Source organism: Pseudochaenichthys georgianus, chromosome 9 (genome assembly GCF_902827115.2).
Source record: "Pseudochaenichthys georgianus chromosome 9, fPseGeo1.2, whole genome shotgun sequence".
In the NCBI taxonomy this organism is placed as follows: domain Eukaryota; kingdom Metazoa; phylum Chordata; class Actinopteri; order Perciformes; family Channichthyidae; genus Pseudochaenichthys; species Pseudochaenichthys georgianus.
In genome coordinates, this window is record NC_047511.1 from 6,520,825 (window position 1) to 6,537,134 (window position 16,310).

Genomic DNA, 16,310 nt, shown 5'->3' on the forward strand with positions numbered 1-16,310 from the left:
TGCTTTCTGATGGTCTTGTAGCCAGTCCCAGCCTTGTGGAGGTCTACAGTCTGGTCCCTGAGGTCCTTAGACAGCTCTTTAGTCTTGCCCATGGTGGAGAGGTTGGAATCTGATTGATTGATTCTGTGGACAGGTGTCTTTTATACAGGTAACTAGTAACTAGTTGATATTAGGAGTACTTTCCTAAAGGAAATGTACTTATCTAACTGGTCTGTGGGAGCCATAATTCGTGTTGTAGTTGCAAGGGGATCAAATACTTATTTCTCACAGTTAAATGCAAATCAATGCGTATCTTTTATATAATGGCAATTTCTGGATTTTCTTTTTGATATTCTTACTCTCACTGTTTAAATAAAGCTACCATTAAAATTAAAGACTGTTCATTTATTTGAAAGTGGGCACATTTACAAAATCTGCAAGGGATCAAATACTTATTTCCTCCACTGTATATTGATAACAATTCTTATTATATTTACCTGTGCTGAAGGTTCTCAATCCCCAAAGAACTAAAGTACTTTACAATAAATACAAATTCGTAAAAAAAACAACAACAAGATAAATATGTGTAAAGAAAAGCAAATGTATTGTTAGGAGAACAATAACTTCTAACTGTATTCTGTGTGTAGCGCTGCTGTTGGATGATGCGGTAAATTAAAATAAGCGTTAATATTGTGCCAACCCAAAGGTTCATTTTTGAGACATTAACCCATTTTGGGATTAATTAACATTAAAATAGGTTGTCTACAGCCTGCCCTAAAGAATGAACATGGCTGGATCTGGTTGATAAGAAATGTATGAATTTGTTATGTAATCTTCAATATGCCCAACCATACTCTAGAATCCTTGAAAAATGAATGTGCCCGTTTGAAAAATAATTGTTAAAAAATGTTAACTATTTATTTAGTAACAGAGGACTATATCCAATACCATTCATTTGTGTGTGTGTGTGTGTGTGTGTGTGTGTGTGTGTGTGTGTGTGTGTGTGTGTGTGTGTGTGTGTGTGTGTGTGTGTGTGTGTGTGTGTGTGTGTGTTGTGTGTGTGTGTGTGTCTCTATGTATGTGTACCTGGAACAACCTCTCAAAGCAACCCTTTTTCACAGCCTCGGAGGGCAGCACGTAGGATAGCTCCGTGTTCGAGTCGGACACCAGCACGCAGGAGGCCACGAACTGCCCGATAAACTGGCTGACACGAGCCTGGGAGCAAGGGGACAGAGAGGAGGGGGCCACATAGGAGGAGGAGGCCACAGAGGAGGAGGAGGAGGAGGAGGAGGAGGAGGAGGAGGAGGCCACAGAGGAGGGGGCCACAGAGGAGGGGGACAGAGAGGAGGGGGCCACAGAGGAGGGGGACAGAGAGGAGGAGGGGGCCACAGAGGAGGACAGAACCACAGAGGAGGAGGGGGCCACAGAGGAGGAGGACAGAGAGGAGGAGGGGGCCACAGAGGAGGGAGGCTGCTGTTGGCTGCCCTGTCCTGAAGGACACACAGCATGATGGGAGGACAGGGAGGACAGGAATGTTAAAGTAGAGTCAGACAGGTAAGCAAAAGACAAGGAAAACAGTGATGTCAGTAAAAAAGAACCACAGGCGAAGATGAATTGAGAACTGCGGTTAAGTACTGTAACCCAGATTCTATGAGTATATGCTTTGCCTTCTCAGGCTATCGCTATTGGGTAATCCCCTGCGCATGCGCAGCACTGAAAGGCATGGAAACCAGGACGCCCCTGTGCGCTCCGGGGCTATTAAGAACGCTGCCAGTCGCTCCTCCTGTACTCGGCCCAGCAACCGAGGGATCAGTGGGACTGGTGGGAAAGCGTATTACAACACCCTGGGCCAAGGTCTGTGTGCGAACGCGTCCACCCCCAGGGAGGGGGGGTGTGGTCCTGCATTCTCAGGGAGAACCAGAGGGCACACTGCGTGTTCCCGGGTGCAGCAAACAGATCCACCTCTGCTCTCCCGAACCTGCTCCACACCTGGGAGACCAGTTTGGGGTGGAGGCTCCAGTCCCCCTGGCGAGGACCTCCTCTGGACATGAGGTCTGCCCCTCTGTTCAACTCGCCGGGCACATACAGTGCTCTGATAGAGAGTACGTGTGTGCGCGCCCAGCACAGCAGCCTGCTGGCTGTGTTCAGAAGCTGCGCTGATCGTACACCTCCCTGGCGATTGATATAGGCTGCCGCTGCTTTGTTGTCTCTGCGAATCAACACATGCTGATTGAACAGCAACGGGGAGAAGCGCTGGATTACTCTCCATACGGAGAGTCATTCCAGCGCGTTTATGTGGAGAGACATGTGAGCCGGCCACTGTCCGCCCACTGCCTGTGACATGCACGTTCCTCCCCAGCCTGCGAGAGATGCGTCTGTGCACACTGAGGTGTGTGACGTCACTCTGCCCAGGGGCACCCCCACTGACAGGACGTGGAGATTTTTCAAGTAAATTAAATCCAAACCCACGGAAGGAGAAATGTACACCATGCGTCTCTTCTGACGCACGGGGTCGATGTGCAGGCGAATAAACCACCTCTGGAGTCTCCTCACGTGACCAGCTGACATCATGCCTAACAGCTGCATCACGGAGAGGGCTGTCACCACGCTGCGGGGTGTGACACGCCGGAGGAGAGCTGTCAATTTCTCCACTCTCTGCCGCGAGAGCCGTACTCTCATGGTGGCTGAGTTTAATTCCACTCCCAGATAAATGATAATCTGGGAGGGAAGAGGACAGCTGATAATGAAACCCAGGCTTGACAGATGAGATACGAGCTATTCCGTCTGTAAAGTGTCTTCCTCGCTGGAGCGAGCCAGCAACAGCAGGTCGTCCAGGTAAAATAACACTCATCCCCAGTCTGTGTAGCGAGTCAAAAAGTAAGTGGAGCCAGGGAATAACCGAACGGCAGTCGATTGAACTGATACGATATTCCCTGTAATGAGAAACACAGGAATTTCCTGTGTTTCGGGATGATGGTTACGTGGAAGTATGCATCCTTCAGGTCTATGGAAATGAACCAGTCTCCCTGGTGAACACACTCCAGCACCTGTTTGATTGTCAGAATATGAAAAGGTATTTTCATTATTGCCCTGTTGAATACTGACAGGTCGAGGATGGTTCTCATTCCCCCTGTCTTTTTCGGGATAAGAATAGAACGGGAGTAAAACCCCTGATTTTCATCAGGGGGAGAGGCGAACTGCAGAGAGTACCCTCTGCTGATCAGCCTGCTCATCCATCTGTCCATCAAACATATTCGCCGCCACTCTGAGCAATGCTCTCAGAGCGGCGTACCTGTTCTTGATGTGCTGTGGTCGTCATGGTGACGAGCCACGCCAGAGCCCCTGCCGCTGTTGCTCGTGGAGCAACCCAAGGGGGGCCTGGCCCGAAAGGGCTGCGAAGGGGTCTCCACACGCTGCATCTCACACCAGCTCTCATCCTGTCTCTGTTTAGGAGAAGGCTCGTAAACGGGACATTGAGAAGCGTTCACGCTCAAACCCGCTGAGGAATCAGCGGAGGTGTGTGCAGTGCTATTCACACGGTGCGTAATAACAGCCCTGCTCATTACGACCGACAGAGGAAAAACCATGCTGCCTACTAACCGACAGGTTAAAACAGCCGGTTTAAACGTCAAGCCATGCTGTCAATTAACCGACTGGTTAAATACAGTTGTACAGAGAGAGTGTCCGCTCTCGGCTGTCTGTGGGCCAGAGGGAGACGGGCACAATGTGAGCATGATACCTGGGGAGTGAGAGCTGCATTTGCATGCTCCAATCCCAGACAGGACTCACACTGTGAGTGCCGGTCAAAGCTCATAATGTAACCCCCCTAGCATGAAAGGCAAACCCCAACACAACCTTGACTTACCCGCCCTTTCTCCATTTTATCACAAGAAACAAAGCTTTTTAGAGGAGGAATCTTTGCTTTTTAGTGTGCCTGTACAGTGCTTCTGCAACGGAGTGCTAAAGAAAAGTGGGAGCAGATTGTCGGGCCTCCTTCCTATTTATACGGAAGTGAGTCCGTAGGTGAGGCCTACGTCTTTCAGTGCTGCGCATGCGCAGGGGATTACCCAATAGCGATAGCCTTAGAGGGCGAAGCCTATACGATGTAGAAGAGGCTGTCCGCACTTCATCAACTAGAAAGGGAATCAGTGACAGACTGAGAGGATCTGAGTCCCAACAGCTAACACATGACAGGCACACACAACGCTATTACGCACTTTTAAAGAGAAGCATTGAACAGGTGACTTTCAGCCTGCACCGGTCTGATTTTCAAGACCCACCCCGTGACGTGCAATACCGAACCCGCCCCGCATATATATGAGCAGTGAAATAATTTACAGAATTCGCAGAGCACGATTAAAGGGAAATGGAGCTCCCGAGGGAGAGCGCTGCCTTAAATACAAGCTGTAGGAGTTTGAGGAGCTGTCCAGATGCTGAAAGAGCGCCACCAGGCAGCCTTTCGATTGGTAATAAGAGCATGTGGCTCTGAAGGAACCGATTAAATTTGAACACTTACTGAAAATAAACTATTCATTTGTTGCGTTTCCACAAAATGTTCAGCTGGACGATTTATTCGAGCTGCTAACATAGAGATGCAGAAAATCATGCAATTATGAACACACGCAGTTGCGTATTTGGCTCAAAAAGCGTGGGATGTTAATAATTACATAATAATAATAATTACAATAATAATCAAGTAGCCTAACCTACGACGTTTAAAGTGATAATTGTTAGCCATTTCATATGTGAAATTTGAATAGTATATTTTAAAACGAAGGTAGCCTAATCCAGGAAATACAATGCCTAAATGATGCCTTCCATTCCATTTAATTATATTTATGTAGACACATATCAATTGGATGGTCATCCGCCCCTCCCAAAAAAACTTGACTTATTAAAAACGGAACTTTATCATATTGTTATGCAATTACGTGCATTTATTTGGTTTCATAATTGTTACGATCTGTATGTGTTGTGCTTTGTCTTGTCTTTTTCTGTCTTTGGTTTCCTGTTTTATTTTGTAAAAGTGTTCACCTTCTGTTTTGCCTGTTGGTTTCTGTCTGTTTTCCCTCCCTGATTACCCGATTGCGTTCACCTGGTGCCCCTGTGTTTTCTCCTCCCTCCTCACCTGTCTCTTGTTTGTGTGATTAGTCATGTGTGCATTTAGGTTCTGTGTTTTGTGTTAGTCTTTGTTAGTTCCTTGCAGATTTCTCAGAAAAAACACCTTTATTTCAAGGTTTAAATGAAACAAACTAGGACAAAACAGAACTCTCACCCCGTGAACAACGTCCAACTACGGCAGACATGTTGGCTGTGAGCCAGCCGCGAGCGTGGTCGCGCGCCATGCTTGTTTTGATTACGTCATCACAACAACACGTTAGGTTACCAACGTAACCCTGTTCTCTGACATTCGACCGATAATTTTCGGTGGCCGAATATTCGGTGTATCCCTACATTAAATTATTATCATTTTAATATATTTATTATGCAACACCCACGATCCGACCCGCTTTGTTAGACACCCTAGACCCGAACCCGAATAATTTTTGTTGAAAAAATACCACCCGCGAATCACTGTTTTTGCGGGTCACCCATCGGGTACCCACAGGTACCCGACCCGATGCAGGACTCTGCTTTCAGCACATCAACAACCACAAATACATTCAAACAACAAAACAACATGTATTCCATGATATTACATTGTCATAAGTTCAGAATCAGAATGGGATCTGATGGGAACCCTGGAGGCTAAAACCCAAGGCATAGCCATGTCAATAAAAAAGAATAAAACCAAAACAAGAAGTGACAATATCACAAAATAGTATGTACCTTTCACATGCCAATTAATGGCCTTTCCAAGTATCCCAGCAAATACAAAACAACAACAATATAGGTCATATCTAAAATGCAATATGACTTAATATTGTTGTTGAGAGGAACCTAAGAGAAAGATGCCAGTGGTTTGGTAATTGGCATCTCCTATGCTACTATCAGTTTGACTGTAAAAGTGTCCTGTCTGACAACCTAACAGGTGGAACAAGTGACAACAAGAGCAGTTTAGAGCTGGGATGGAGAAAGGGCACACACCTCTGCCTTCATTCTGCTTTTTGACCAGAGTCAGTTTGTATCCGTCTCCGTATGTGCTCTTCAGGAAGAGTGGCGAGCCACAGCACTTTAGTTTCCCGTGGGAGATGATGGCAATGCGGTCTCCCAGAAGGTCTGCTTCATCCATATTGTGGGTGGACAGGAGTATTGTGCGGCCTAGGGCGGAGGTGGAACACACACATACTGCAATTATAAAACAGAAATAAAAAAACACTGGATCTGAACCATAATGCCACTAGGAGTCTCTCAATTCAAAACCATAAGAAAGACGGAAGTGATGAGGTAGCCCTGCAGTCACACTGAACACACACAGAATTCCTCTGTGTGGAGTGGAATGTTCCTCCCAGGCTGTTCTTCTGCAGCAAACCTTACTCAGTTTGTTTCTCTGATTATTTCAGATCCAGTTGTCTTATGACAAAATAAGAGACATTTTCAATTTATGACACATAAATCCTTATTACAGGCAACCAACTAAGACAACAGAGGAAACTGTTGAAAACATTTGGAATTATGTAAAGAAATCCAAAACATATAAATAGGTCTTGTTTTACATACAGTCTTTAAGATTAGCATGTAAGAGTGCCACAAGCATCTTTTTTCAATGTGACCTGCCTTGCAGTGACATATTTGAGAATAGGTGGTGGTGTGCTCTGCTACCGGGTCTCCACTCACCCTGTTTGTACTTGAGGATGAGGTCCCAGATGGCCCTGCGAGCGTAGGGGTCCACCCCCGCTGTGGGCTCGTCCAGGATCACCGCCCTGGAGCCGCCCACAAAGGCAATGGCCACCGACAGCTTCCTCTTCATCCCGCCGGACAACGTCTGCACCAAGCTGTGGCGCTTCTTAGATAACTCCAGGTCAGCAATCATCCTACACACACACACACACACACACACACACACACACACACACACACACACACACACACACACACACACACACACACACACACACACACACACACACACACACACACACACACACACACACACACACACACACACACACACACACACACACACACACACACACACACACACACACACACACACACACACACAACAACATGTATACATCACGTCAGTGACTTACAGTACATGCATTTCCTGGAGACGTCATTTAATTCTCCCATCTCTGCCCATCCTGTTCTTATGTTAACAGAAATATTTTTATTTCATAATTATTCTAAATCATTAATCATAAATGAATCTAATTTGCTGTTTTTCAGTACTGTTAGTTACAATCAGTGAAACTTTAAACCTTTCTCTTTTCTCTATTTCACAATAAGAGCTATCCTGGAAGGGAAGGACTATTTTTGAGCCGGTTGGCAATCTTTTTATTGGGAAACATTAAACAGAACTTGTGCGTGAAAGTGTATCGCTTGTTTATTTTTTTAACTACCAGAGTGTATTCACTATTAATAAGTGGCTGTGGAAGAGAAAATAAATTCTGTTCCAAAAAAGGCCCCTGCAGGTGAATAAAGACCCCCGTCTATTTGAGAATGTATTGAGTAAATACCTACTCTAGGTACTAGTTGTGTAACTTTTTTTGCATCTGTCACATCATCAAATGATAAGAATGAACGGTAACTCTGAATATGACATCCATGTCTAAAATGCATTACAAACCTGCATTATAATTGTATCATAGCAGTGCTATGATAGCAATATTTGTAATAAAGATACAAGCATGTACTGTATTCCAAATGGATTTCTAACAATAACCAAGCTTGCTATAATGTATACAATATAACATAATACAATAATATAATATAATTTCCATAGATTTTATACGTAATATACATTTTTATAATTCATTGAAATGTAATTGATCTAAGTCAGGGGTGTCCAAACTTTTTCACCAAGGGCCACATACAGAAAAACACATGAAGGGCTGGGCCACTCACTAGAGGTGAGGTATATTGCCTCCTAAGTTAAGTTAGAAAAATCCATCAAATGTAGATAAAACTATTCTTGATACTTGAAAATGCTTTAAAAACAGCCTACATCTCAGCTCTCCATAGGGTTTCATTTATTGGGTTGGCGGCTTATTCCTTAAAACACAAGCTTCAGATCGCTTATAATAAGAGGAAATATGAAGGGTAATTTCAAGGTTGTTATGTAAATGTGTTATTGGGCTTATTTCTTATGAACTTAGATTTGTTAGAAAAAAATATAAACTTTAATTGACTGAATTTATTTGAAAATGTGGCTTATTAACACATGAATACTGTGTAATATATTTGAACATATATATGTAAGAAGTACAATATAAGACAAGCAGAAGTTTCATTTGTGGGCCATATTTCATTATACTTTTTTAATTTGCTGAGGGCCGATTCAAAATGGTCCGCAGGCCGCTTTTGGCCCCCGGGCCATAATTTGGACACCTCTGATCGTTAAAATGTGTTTAAATTTTGAGGGAGCAGCAATTCAAGTATTATAATACTTGACATTATAAGTCATTATGAAATGTGCTTATAAATACGATTATACATTGCTATAAACTAATCATAATTCTATGCGTTAGAGACATTGAACTGCAGGAAGCAGACTGGTCTCACTTGTCCATCTCCTTGCGGATATCCTCCTCAGCCATGCCTTTCAGTCTGGAGTAGAACCACAGATGCTCCTCCACACTCAGCTTGTCAAACAGGACATTGTGCTGTGGACACATGCCCAGGTTCTGACGAATCCGCTCCATATCTGTTCGGATGTCATGACCATATATGGTGGCAGAACCAGAGGTGGGCGGGAACAAGCCAGTGAGGATGGACCTGTGACAATCCAGTGTAGGCAGTCAGTGGCGGTTAAACAGGCAGGCAATCCAAGCACGCTTTGATGCGGTTCACAGTATATTACAGTATATACAGTATATTTGATCTTGTGCACCTTATTTGATATTTTGGGCAAAAATGTATGTGGTTCGATACCTTTCATAAAATATAACTGTTGACTTATAAATACTCGTTCTTTACAAATAAACATCTAACAGATGCTTATGTTTTCATGCTTCTGGTGTAGCTACAGCAGATCAAACAGCCCTCAGGTGTTTTGTAGACATCGAAGGAAGTATTGAAGACTAGTTATCAGGTGCTTAAAATGTGAAATGTATTTTTAGTTTGAACAGAATGTGTACTTAAAATTTGAATAAAAAAAATCATATTAAAGTTGAACAATGGTCTTCAGACTTGAATCCTCCCACACATGCACACGCACACACACTAATCCCCTCACATGGTTGTGGTCTTGCCAGCGCCGTTGTGTCCCAGGAAGGAGACTACCTGGTTTTCATGGAGGTTAAGGCTCAGTTTGTCCAGGGCCAGTTTGCTGCCGGTCTTGTACACTTTGGTGAGTTTGTCTATACACACCACCAACGAGAGATGGCTCGGCTCCTCCTCTATGCCCCGCATCTCCTCTAGTGTTACAATGAGAGTTACAAATAAATTAAATAAAACATTCCGAATATTTTAACTGTCTTAAAGGTCCCATGTCATGCTTTTCCGGTTATTACCCGTCCCCTTGTGTGTTATGAAAGTTTGTATGCATGTAAACGGTCTGCAGAGTCAAAACCCTCAAAGTACACCCTGTACAACTCTAACACAGAGTCGAAACGCCTCGTTGGAGATACGTCATTGTCCATTGTTTACTTCCTGGTTATCGTGACGTAGGAATGGCCAGTAGCCACGCCCACATCTATGGCCACACCCTCTGCCAGCCTTTCACGTAACAAAGCTTCCCAAAACCTTTCAGGATTCATGCCGGATATGTACAGCGTAGGGCACTGAAGAACGATGCTGTTCCTACTTTGTTTGGACCAGCGGGAGTTCGGGTACACAACCTGTAAGTATGCATTGTTGTTTGTGTATTTATGATGTTTAAAACAAACAAGGTATCTACCACGACTGTTTAAATGGGTAAACGTTTTTCGGACTATTACGTTGAAATGCTCTCCGCAGACCCATGCTCACAGCGTTATAAACCTTTTTCTTACTCAATATCCCCCCCCTCATATTGTAAAGCGTCTTTGGGTACTATAAAAGCGCTATATAAATCCAATATATTATTATTATTATTATTAATATCAAGCCACACTTATTGTTTTTACTTACTGTGAGTGTTTGTGTGTGCTCAGGATGAGTTTGGCTTGTTCTAGCTTTATCGCCAAGCCTGTCTGCTCCTCCAGCAGTGTGTGTGTGTGTGTGTGTGCGAGCAATGCTAACTGGGCTAACTAAGTTGCTAGCGTTTCCATATATCAACTCCAATGTTAGCAGATGGCATTACACGTATCTCAAAGCTGGAGAATGTCTGCAATCACACAGGAAATACTCATAGACACTATACTCCGGGTGATTTACAGTACGGTCAGTACATTATAGTTGGCGTTCCTGGTAGGGATGCTCCGATCGCCAATTTTGGGGCCGATCGCTAGAATCAGTATCGGCCGATACCGATCGCCGATCGGATCGAGTGGGCGGGGCCTAAATGGAAGATTTAAAGTTTAAACATCACTTTAAATCTTCCATTTAAAGTGATGTTTAAACTCAGTTAATGGGGCTCATTCACTGGAGCTTCCACAAACAACAATCAACTTAATTATTACATTCAAATGATGAACATTATTCAAGTTTACATTCACTTTGGATAATAACCTTCAAATAATGCCAGACCGGTGAAGCTATTTTGGCGAGCTTGTTTTGCTGCGCACAGAGAAAAGTGTCATGTATTTTACGTCATGCGATCGGCTCTCGCGATCGGCATGTTTAGAGAGCACCGATCGATCGGTAGAGAGTGAGTATCGGCCGATCTCGAACGGTGACCGATCGATCGGAGCATCCCTAGTTCCTGGCGTGTATGCTACCGAGCTACCTTTCATAGCGTGTATGCTACATAGCTAAACAACAAGGCTACCTAGAGCTAGACATGCTAGGGAAAACATTGTTTTCATGCCAGCTACAATGAATGACCGAACGTAGCAGACTACCCGTATAAGATTGCAATTGTAAACATGTTCTTGCTAGTATGAACCACTAGCTGTTGTTCATAGTAGATTGGCATATTACACTGAACAACTAGCAAACGTAGGTTAGCATATTATCTGGCAAGCTAACTGTGTTGATTAGATAGATAGATTAGATAGATAGACACTCCTACCACAACTATTACTAACGAATCTAAAACAACTACGTTTCTCTAATATTTTGTGATTTGCATTTGATTTCGTCCAGCGAGATCAGGAAACTCCTGGCGTATCTGGCGGACAACACACACGGGATGACCACTCTGATGCCTCGTCCTAAAAAGCCCCAGCACCAGTTTACAAAGCTGCGATAGGCAAGATGCCGAAAACGCTTATAAGGGGAGGAATGGATGATAAAATATAAACGCAACACTTTTGTTTTTGTTCCCATTTTTCATGAGATGAACTCAAAGATCTAAAACATTTTCTATATACACAAAATAACCATTTCTCTCAAATATTGTTCACAAATCTGAAAAAATCTGTGATGGTGAGCACTTCTCCTTTGCCGAGATAATCCATCCCACCTCACAGGTGTGGCATATCAAGATGCTGATTAGACGGCATGATTATTGCACAAGTGTGCCTTAGGCTGGCCACAATAAAAGGCCACTCTGAAACATGCATTTTTGCTTTATTGGGGGGGTCCGAAAACCAGTCAGTATCTGGTGTGAGGGGTAGGGGTAGGGGTAGGGTTAGGGTAATGTTGTGAATCGAGTGGCCCATGGTTGTGGTGGGGTTATGGTATGGGTTAGGGTTATGGCATATGTTATGGACGACGAACACAGGCCACTCGATTCACAACATTACCAGTGGAAATGGCCATTAAGGCCATTAAGACCTTTAACAGTCTCATTTTACTTCTGTCACTTTCACTTTCCTGATCACTTTTGCATATGCTAGCCTGACATTTCCAATTCTGCAACCTTAAGTATCTGCCAATAATAATACCTTCTCTTAATTAACAAGCCTGTTGATATAACAATTAAACAGCTGTTCTCTATTTAGCCTCGCCATCTAAAAAACATCATGCTCAAATAGTGACATTTTCTCACAAATAAAGCAAGTAACAGTATAACCCTAAATGATTGGTCGTTCCAAACTATCTGTTTTGACATGGACAAAAGCTTACTAGGCGAATGGAAGTCTGAAGTTAGGAAAGGAATTAAAGTTAGAAGATGGGGTTCTGTCAATCACATCAGTAAGATGGTTTACAAGTTATTAAAGTGTAACCTGGTTAAGTGGATCTATAGAACATAAAAATATCCTCTACAAGATGTCCTCATCAGCTCCGAATAATCATTATTCCATACCAGATCTACGCTGGTCCATAGCACAAGCCTGATCCTCCTCCATCACACTGAGCCGGGCCGCCCCTCCCCCACACCACGGCCAATCCCAGGTCTCGACACGCCCACTGCCTGACCAATAGGATCTCTGCAGGGGAAAGTACCATGGTCGGGGCAGCCCATACATTCCTATAGGAGAGGAAAAACACATTTGATCTAATCAATCGGAGAAGATGTGTCAAACAGCAAAGACATTTAGAGGTTCATCATACCTGGGTGCACGGCCTCTATGTACCAAGTGAGCACTCCATACACCCCGGCATCGATCATGAGCATCATCATGGACAGACCAAGGTTAAAGTCATCACCCTCTACCGGAGACTGGCTGATGGTCCGCCACTGGATTCCCACCCCTGCTACCTCATACAATGCAAAATACTTGGAGCCCAGGCCAAAGGCTGTGGTGGACATCAGAGACTGGGGGGGGGGAGACATTGTATTCACCTTAGTATCATCCTGGTTATTTAAGTAATACCTCACACTGACAACACAAGGAACACATTCTTAAAACACACTCCAACTGCAGTTAAACCAAAGGAGGAGGCCTTACAGCGATGCACTTCTCGAAGGCGGTGATTTTATCATGGGCCACCTCCTCCCTGATGGCCACGTACATGTAGGGCACGTAGCTGAGGAAGTAGATGATCCCTCCACAGGCTGACGCAAGCTTGGCCTTAGAGTAGATTACTGACACCAAAAAACTGGAAGAAAAAGGAAATCTTTATCGTTTCGTCGTTTCTGTTCGTGAAATTAGTCAAAGTAATATTTCAAGAACAAGTATTAATCTTTGTTTATTATACATTCAATTGGATTCATACAAATAAACTCGTATTTTTCTTCCTCAAAGGTGAAACAAATGTTGTGCCATTGAACCTTTTAAAGAAGTCATGGACTCATGAGTGTGCAGGAGGATCTCACCAGAACATGATGGTGGCCACGGCGTAGATGGTGAGGAAGAGCCAGATGATGAAAGGGTCGCTGTGGAGCAGCACCCGGCCATACTTCAAGATGACTGTCAGAGCGGTGACAGAGATGGACAGCTGTACGAAGCCTGTGATGAACCAGGCCACCCAGTGGACGGCGTTGTTCAGACCCATCATCTTCATCACCTGGGGGGGGGGGGGGTAATGGTTACAGTCTCAGCTCCACCAGTCTAAGTTTTCCTTTATGGCTGTATCACAATAAAAACAAGAGGTCAAGTAAACTGAACCTGATGCATACACATACTTCAGAACTGAAAATCATAATGTACTATTTATTTCCATGTGCATGGTCTTAAAGATCTCCCATTATGCTATTTTTAGGCATAAATTATGCGTATCAGATATATAAAAATATATAAAAAAGATATCTATAATGTGGTTTGCTCAAAATACCAAACAGATCTAATGCATTTTAGACATCCTTCATATCCCTCTATTTTAGCCCTGTTAGACAATGGCTGAATCTCTGCTGGCCCCGCCCCCTTTTGAGCAGCAGGCACACTGTGAGTTCTGTGACGAGCTAAACGCTGCCGTGATGAAATGCCACCATGTTCCAAACCACTTCAAGGATTATTTCTGAAATATTATGGAGCTTAATGCTCTGTGCTTGGCCCCCTCCTGGTCACCCTTTACATGCTCCCGCTCGGCCAGATCATCCGCCATCATGGACTCAACTTCCACTGCTACACTGATGATACCCAATTATATCTCAGCACTACTCCATCCATCCTCCCAGCTCCCCCCTCAGTCTCTCTTCAACTGCCTGCACGACATCAAAACCTGGATGTCGTCCAACTATCTCAAACTCAACAGCAGGAAAACAGAGCTCATGGTTGTGGCACCCAAGGCGCTGCTCCGGAAGGTTGGTGACTTCATCCTTGAGGTTGACGGACTCTGGCCTGCTTACCACTCCCCGCACCAATCTGCGAACCTTCGGGGACAGAGCCTTCATTGTGGCAGCCCCCACCCTCTGGAACGCTCTCCCTGCGGAGATCCGCAACATCTCCACGCTTGACGCCTTCAGAAGGGCCCTCAAGTCCCATCTGTTTGCCAAGGCTTTTGGCCTCTAGTCTATTTGTTGTTTTGTCTGTCTGACTGTTTGTCTGACTGCCTTTTGTTTCTACTCCTGTTCTTCTTTGTAAAGCGACCTTGGGTCTCATGAAAGGCGCTATATAAATCCAAGCTATTATTATTATTATTATTTTCTTTCGGGTTTACTACAAGGTGAGTTTCCTTATTTTTTACACATACTCTCTCCAGTACAGGTTAGCTCACCTCTGAGTTTTAGCAATGCTTGCTAATCTAAACAAAGACCATATTAAGTCCAAAACACGTTGTGCATTGTTTCTGATACAGCGATGTTTCTGATAGGGCCGTGAGCGTAAAGCCAGCCCACATTTCAGATATTACGTCATATCGGCAGCAAATCTGGATCAGCTCTATTGTTCCCCCGTTTTTAGAGATGTGGGTACGGAGGGAAAAAGAGAGTGTTTTGTTTTCTGACACTTTGTGAGTTCCCTGACACACATGTTTGTATAAAAGACATCACGAAGTGCATTTTGCATGATAGGACACCTTTAACGCAGCTTAATATCTATCTCTAAATAAAGCTAACTCTAATTGGAGATTTCCGCAGGAACAGGTTTATATCTAAAATATATATAATATAATAAGAAAGGACGTTCAACTAAAAGCCATTAAGCAAAGTGGAAAGGTACATATGTTAGTGAAAGATATATATGCTAAGGCAGTGGTTTTCAAACTGGTGGGTCGCGGGAAGATTTTTTAAATTGTATTATTTTCTCCTTTTAGCTTTGTGAAGCACCTTGAGATGACGTTGTTTTTAAAGTGCACCTATATAAATCAAATGTATTGTTATTATTCAATTGTAAACAAACACTGCAAACATTGGTCAGAGAGCTGTGGGCATAATGCTGCCTTTTGCAACATTACTTGTGTGAGATAGGCTTTTTCTGCTGTTGCTGCCATCAAAACGAAATACAGATCAAAGCTGAACATTGAGAATGAACTGAGAGAGGCAGTCTCAAAACAACAGCCCCGGTTTGAGAAGATCTGCAAGGGAAAGCAAGCACACACAAGTAATTGATAAGCTATGTGTGGAATAGGAATGGTAAAGTGATGTGATCGTTTGCAACCTGCAGTAGCAATAGTAGTTAATATATTTTCCTTAAAGAAATTTGAATTTAAAAATCTACTACTCAGGGAAGAAGGCCAACCAGTTTTAATTAGGCCAAATTAATTCACAGTATCTATTACAAGCACTTTTGTTCATGTGTAATCCATAATAAAATATAAAATTGTAGTTGGATCTTTGTATCTTCTTATTATTAGCAGAGAAAATGTAATGTTTTTACAACAATTAATCCTACCAATGTAGATGGGAACCGGGTTGGGGGTCCCGAAAAATATTTCCAATACCCAAGGGGGTCCCGACTGAAAAAGTTTGGAAACCACTGTGCTAAGGCTTTATATACATTTTCCCTCGGTTGCAAGGAGCTCCATTATTTTAGCTAAAAACATCCATGTGCCACATTGTTCAAAAGTGTTTATATAACAAACAAATGGATTTTTGGACGATAAATCTATAAGATTTATAGCCATTATTATAACATTGAAGTTTTCATCCATGAAACGTAGTTCAGGGAGCAACCACGGGGACACTAATAGCAAATATGAGTTAGACATATGAAGCCAATAATCAGTGATGGCACACAGGTATGGTGAAAAAAGAGAAAACTATTCGAAGCAGAAAAAAAACAGCGTAATATACCATCTGACAAAGGCCTGTGCTATAATGCTTCAATTAACTGGCTATTCTTTATAATATACTCAGATCAATAGGAGACAGAGATGTT

General features: G+C 43.3%; 1 protein-coding gene across 2 annotated transcripts in view; it reads right to left on the minus strand.

The window, feature by feature from the left end:
- abca2 (ATP-binding cassette, sub-family A (ABC1), member 2) overlaps window positions 1–16,310 on the minus strand; it is a 150,443-nt gene that overhangs the window by 47,614 nt on the left and 86,519 nt on the right. The window contains exons 17-26 of one of the 2 annotated variants that reach the window (XM_034091098.1): window positions 13,370–13,560; window positions 13,002–13,152; window positions 12,664–12,868; window positions 12,416–12,580; window positions 9,320–9,500; window positions 8,647–8,859; window positions 6,757–6,953; window positions 6,067–6,240; window positions 1,428–1,469; window positions 1,066–1,220 (exon numbers count right to left, since the gene is read on the minus strand). In XM_034091098.1, coding sequence (XP_033946989.1) covers window positions 1,066–1,220; window positions 1,428–1,469; window positions 6,067–6,240; window positions 6,757–6,953; window positions 8,647–8,859; window positions 9,320–9,500; window positions 12,416–12,580; window positions 12,664–12,868; window positions 13,002–13,152; window positions 13,370–13,560 — 1,674 coding nt within the window. Of the gene's footprint in view, window positions 1–1,065; window positions 1,224–1,427; window positions 1,470–3,151; window positions 3,191–6,066; window positions 6,241–6,756; window positions 6,954–8,646; window positions 8,860–9,319; window positions 9,501–12,415; window positions 12,581–12,663; window positions 12,869–13,001; window positions 13,153–13,369; window positions 13,561–16,310 lie in introns of both variants that reach the window. The other variant, XM_034091097.1, reaches the window with a different exon arrangement.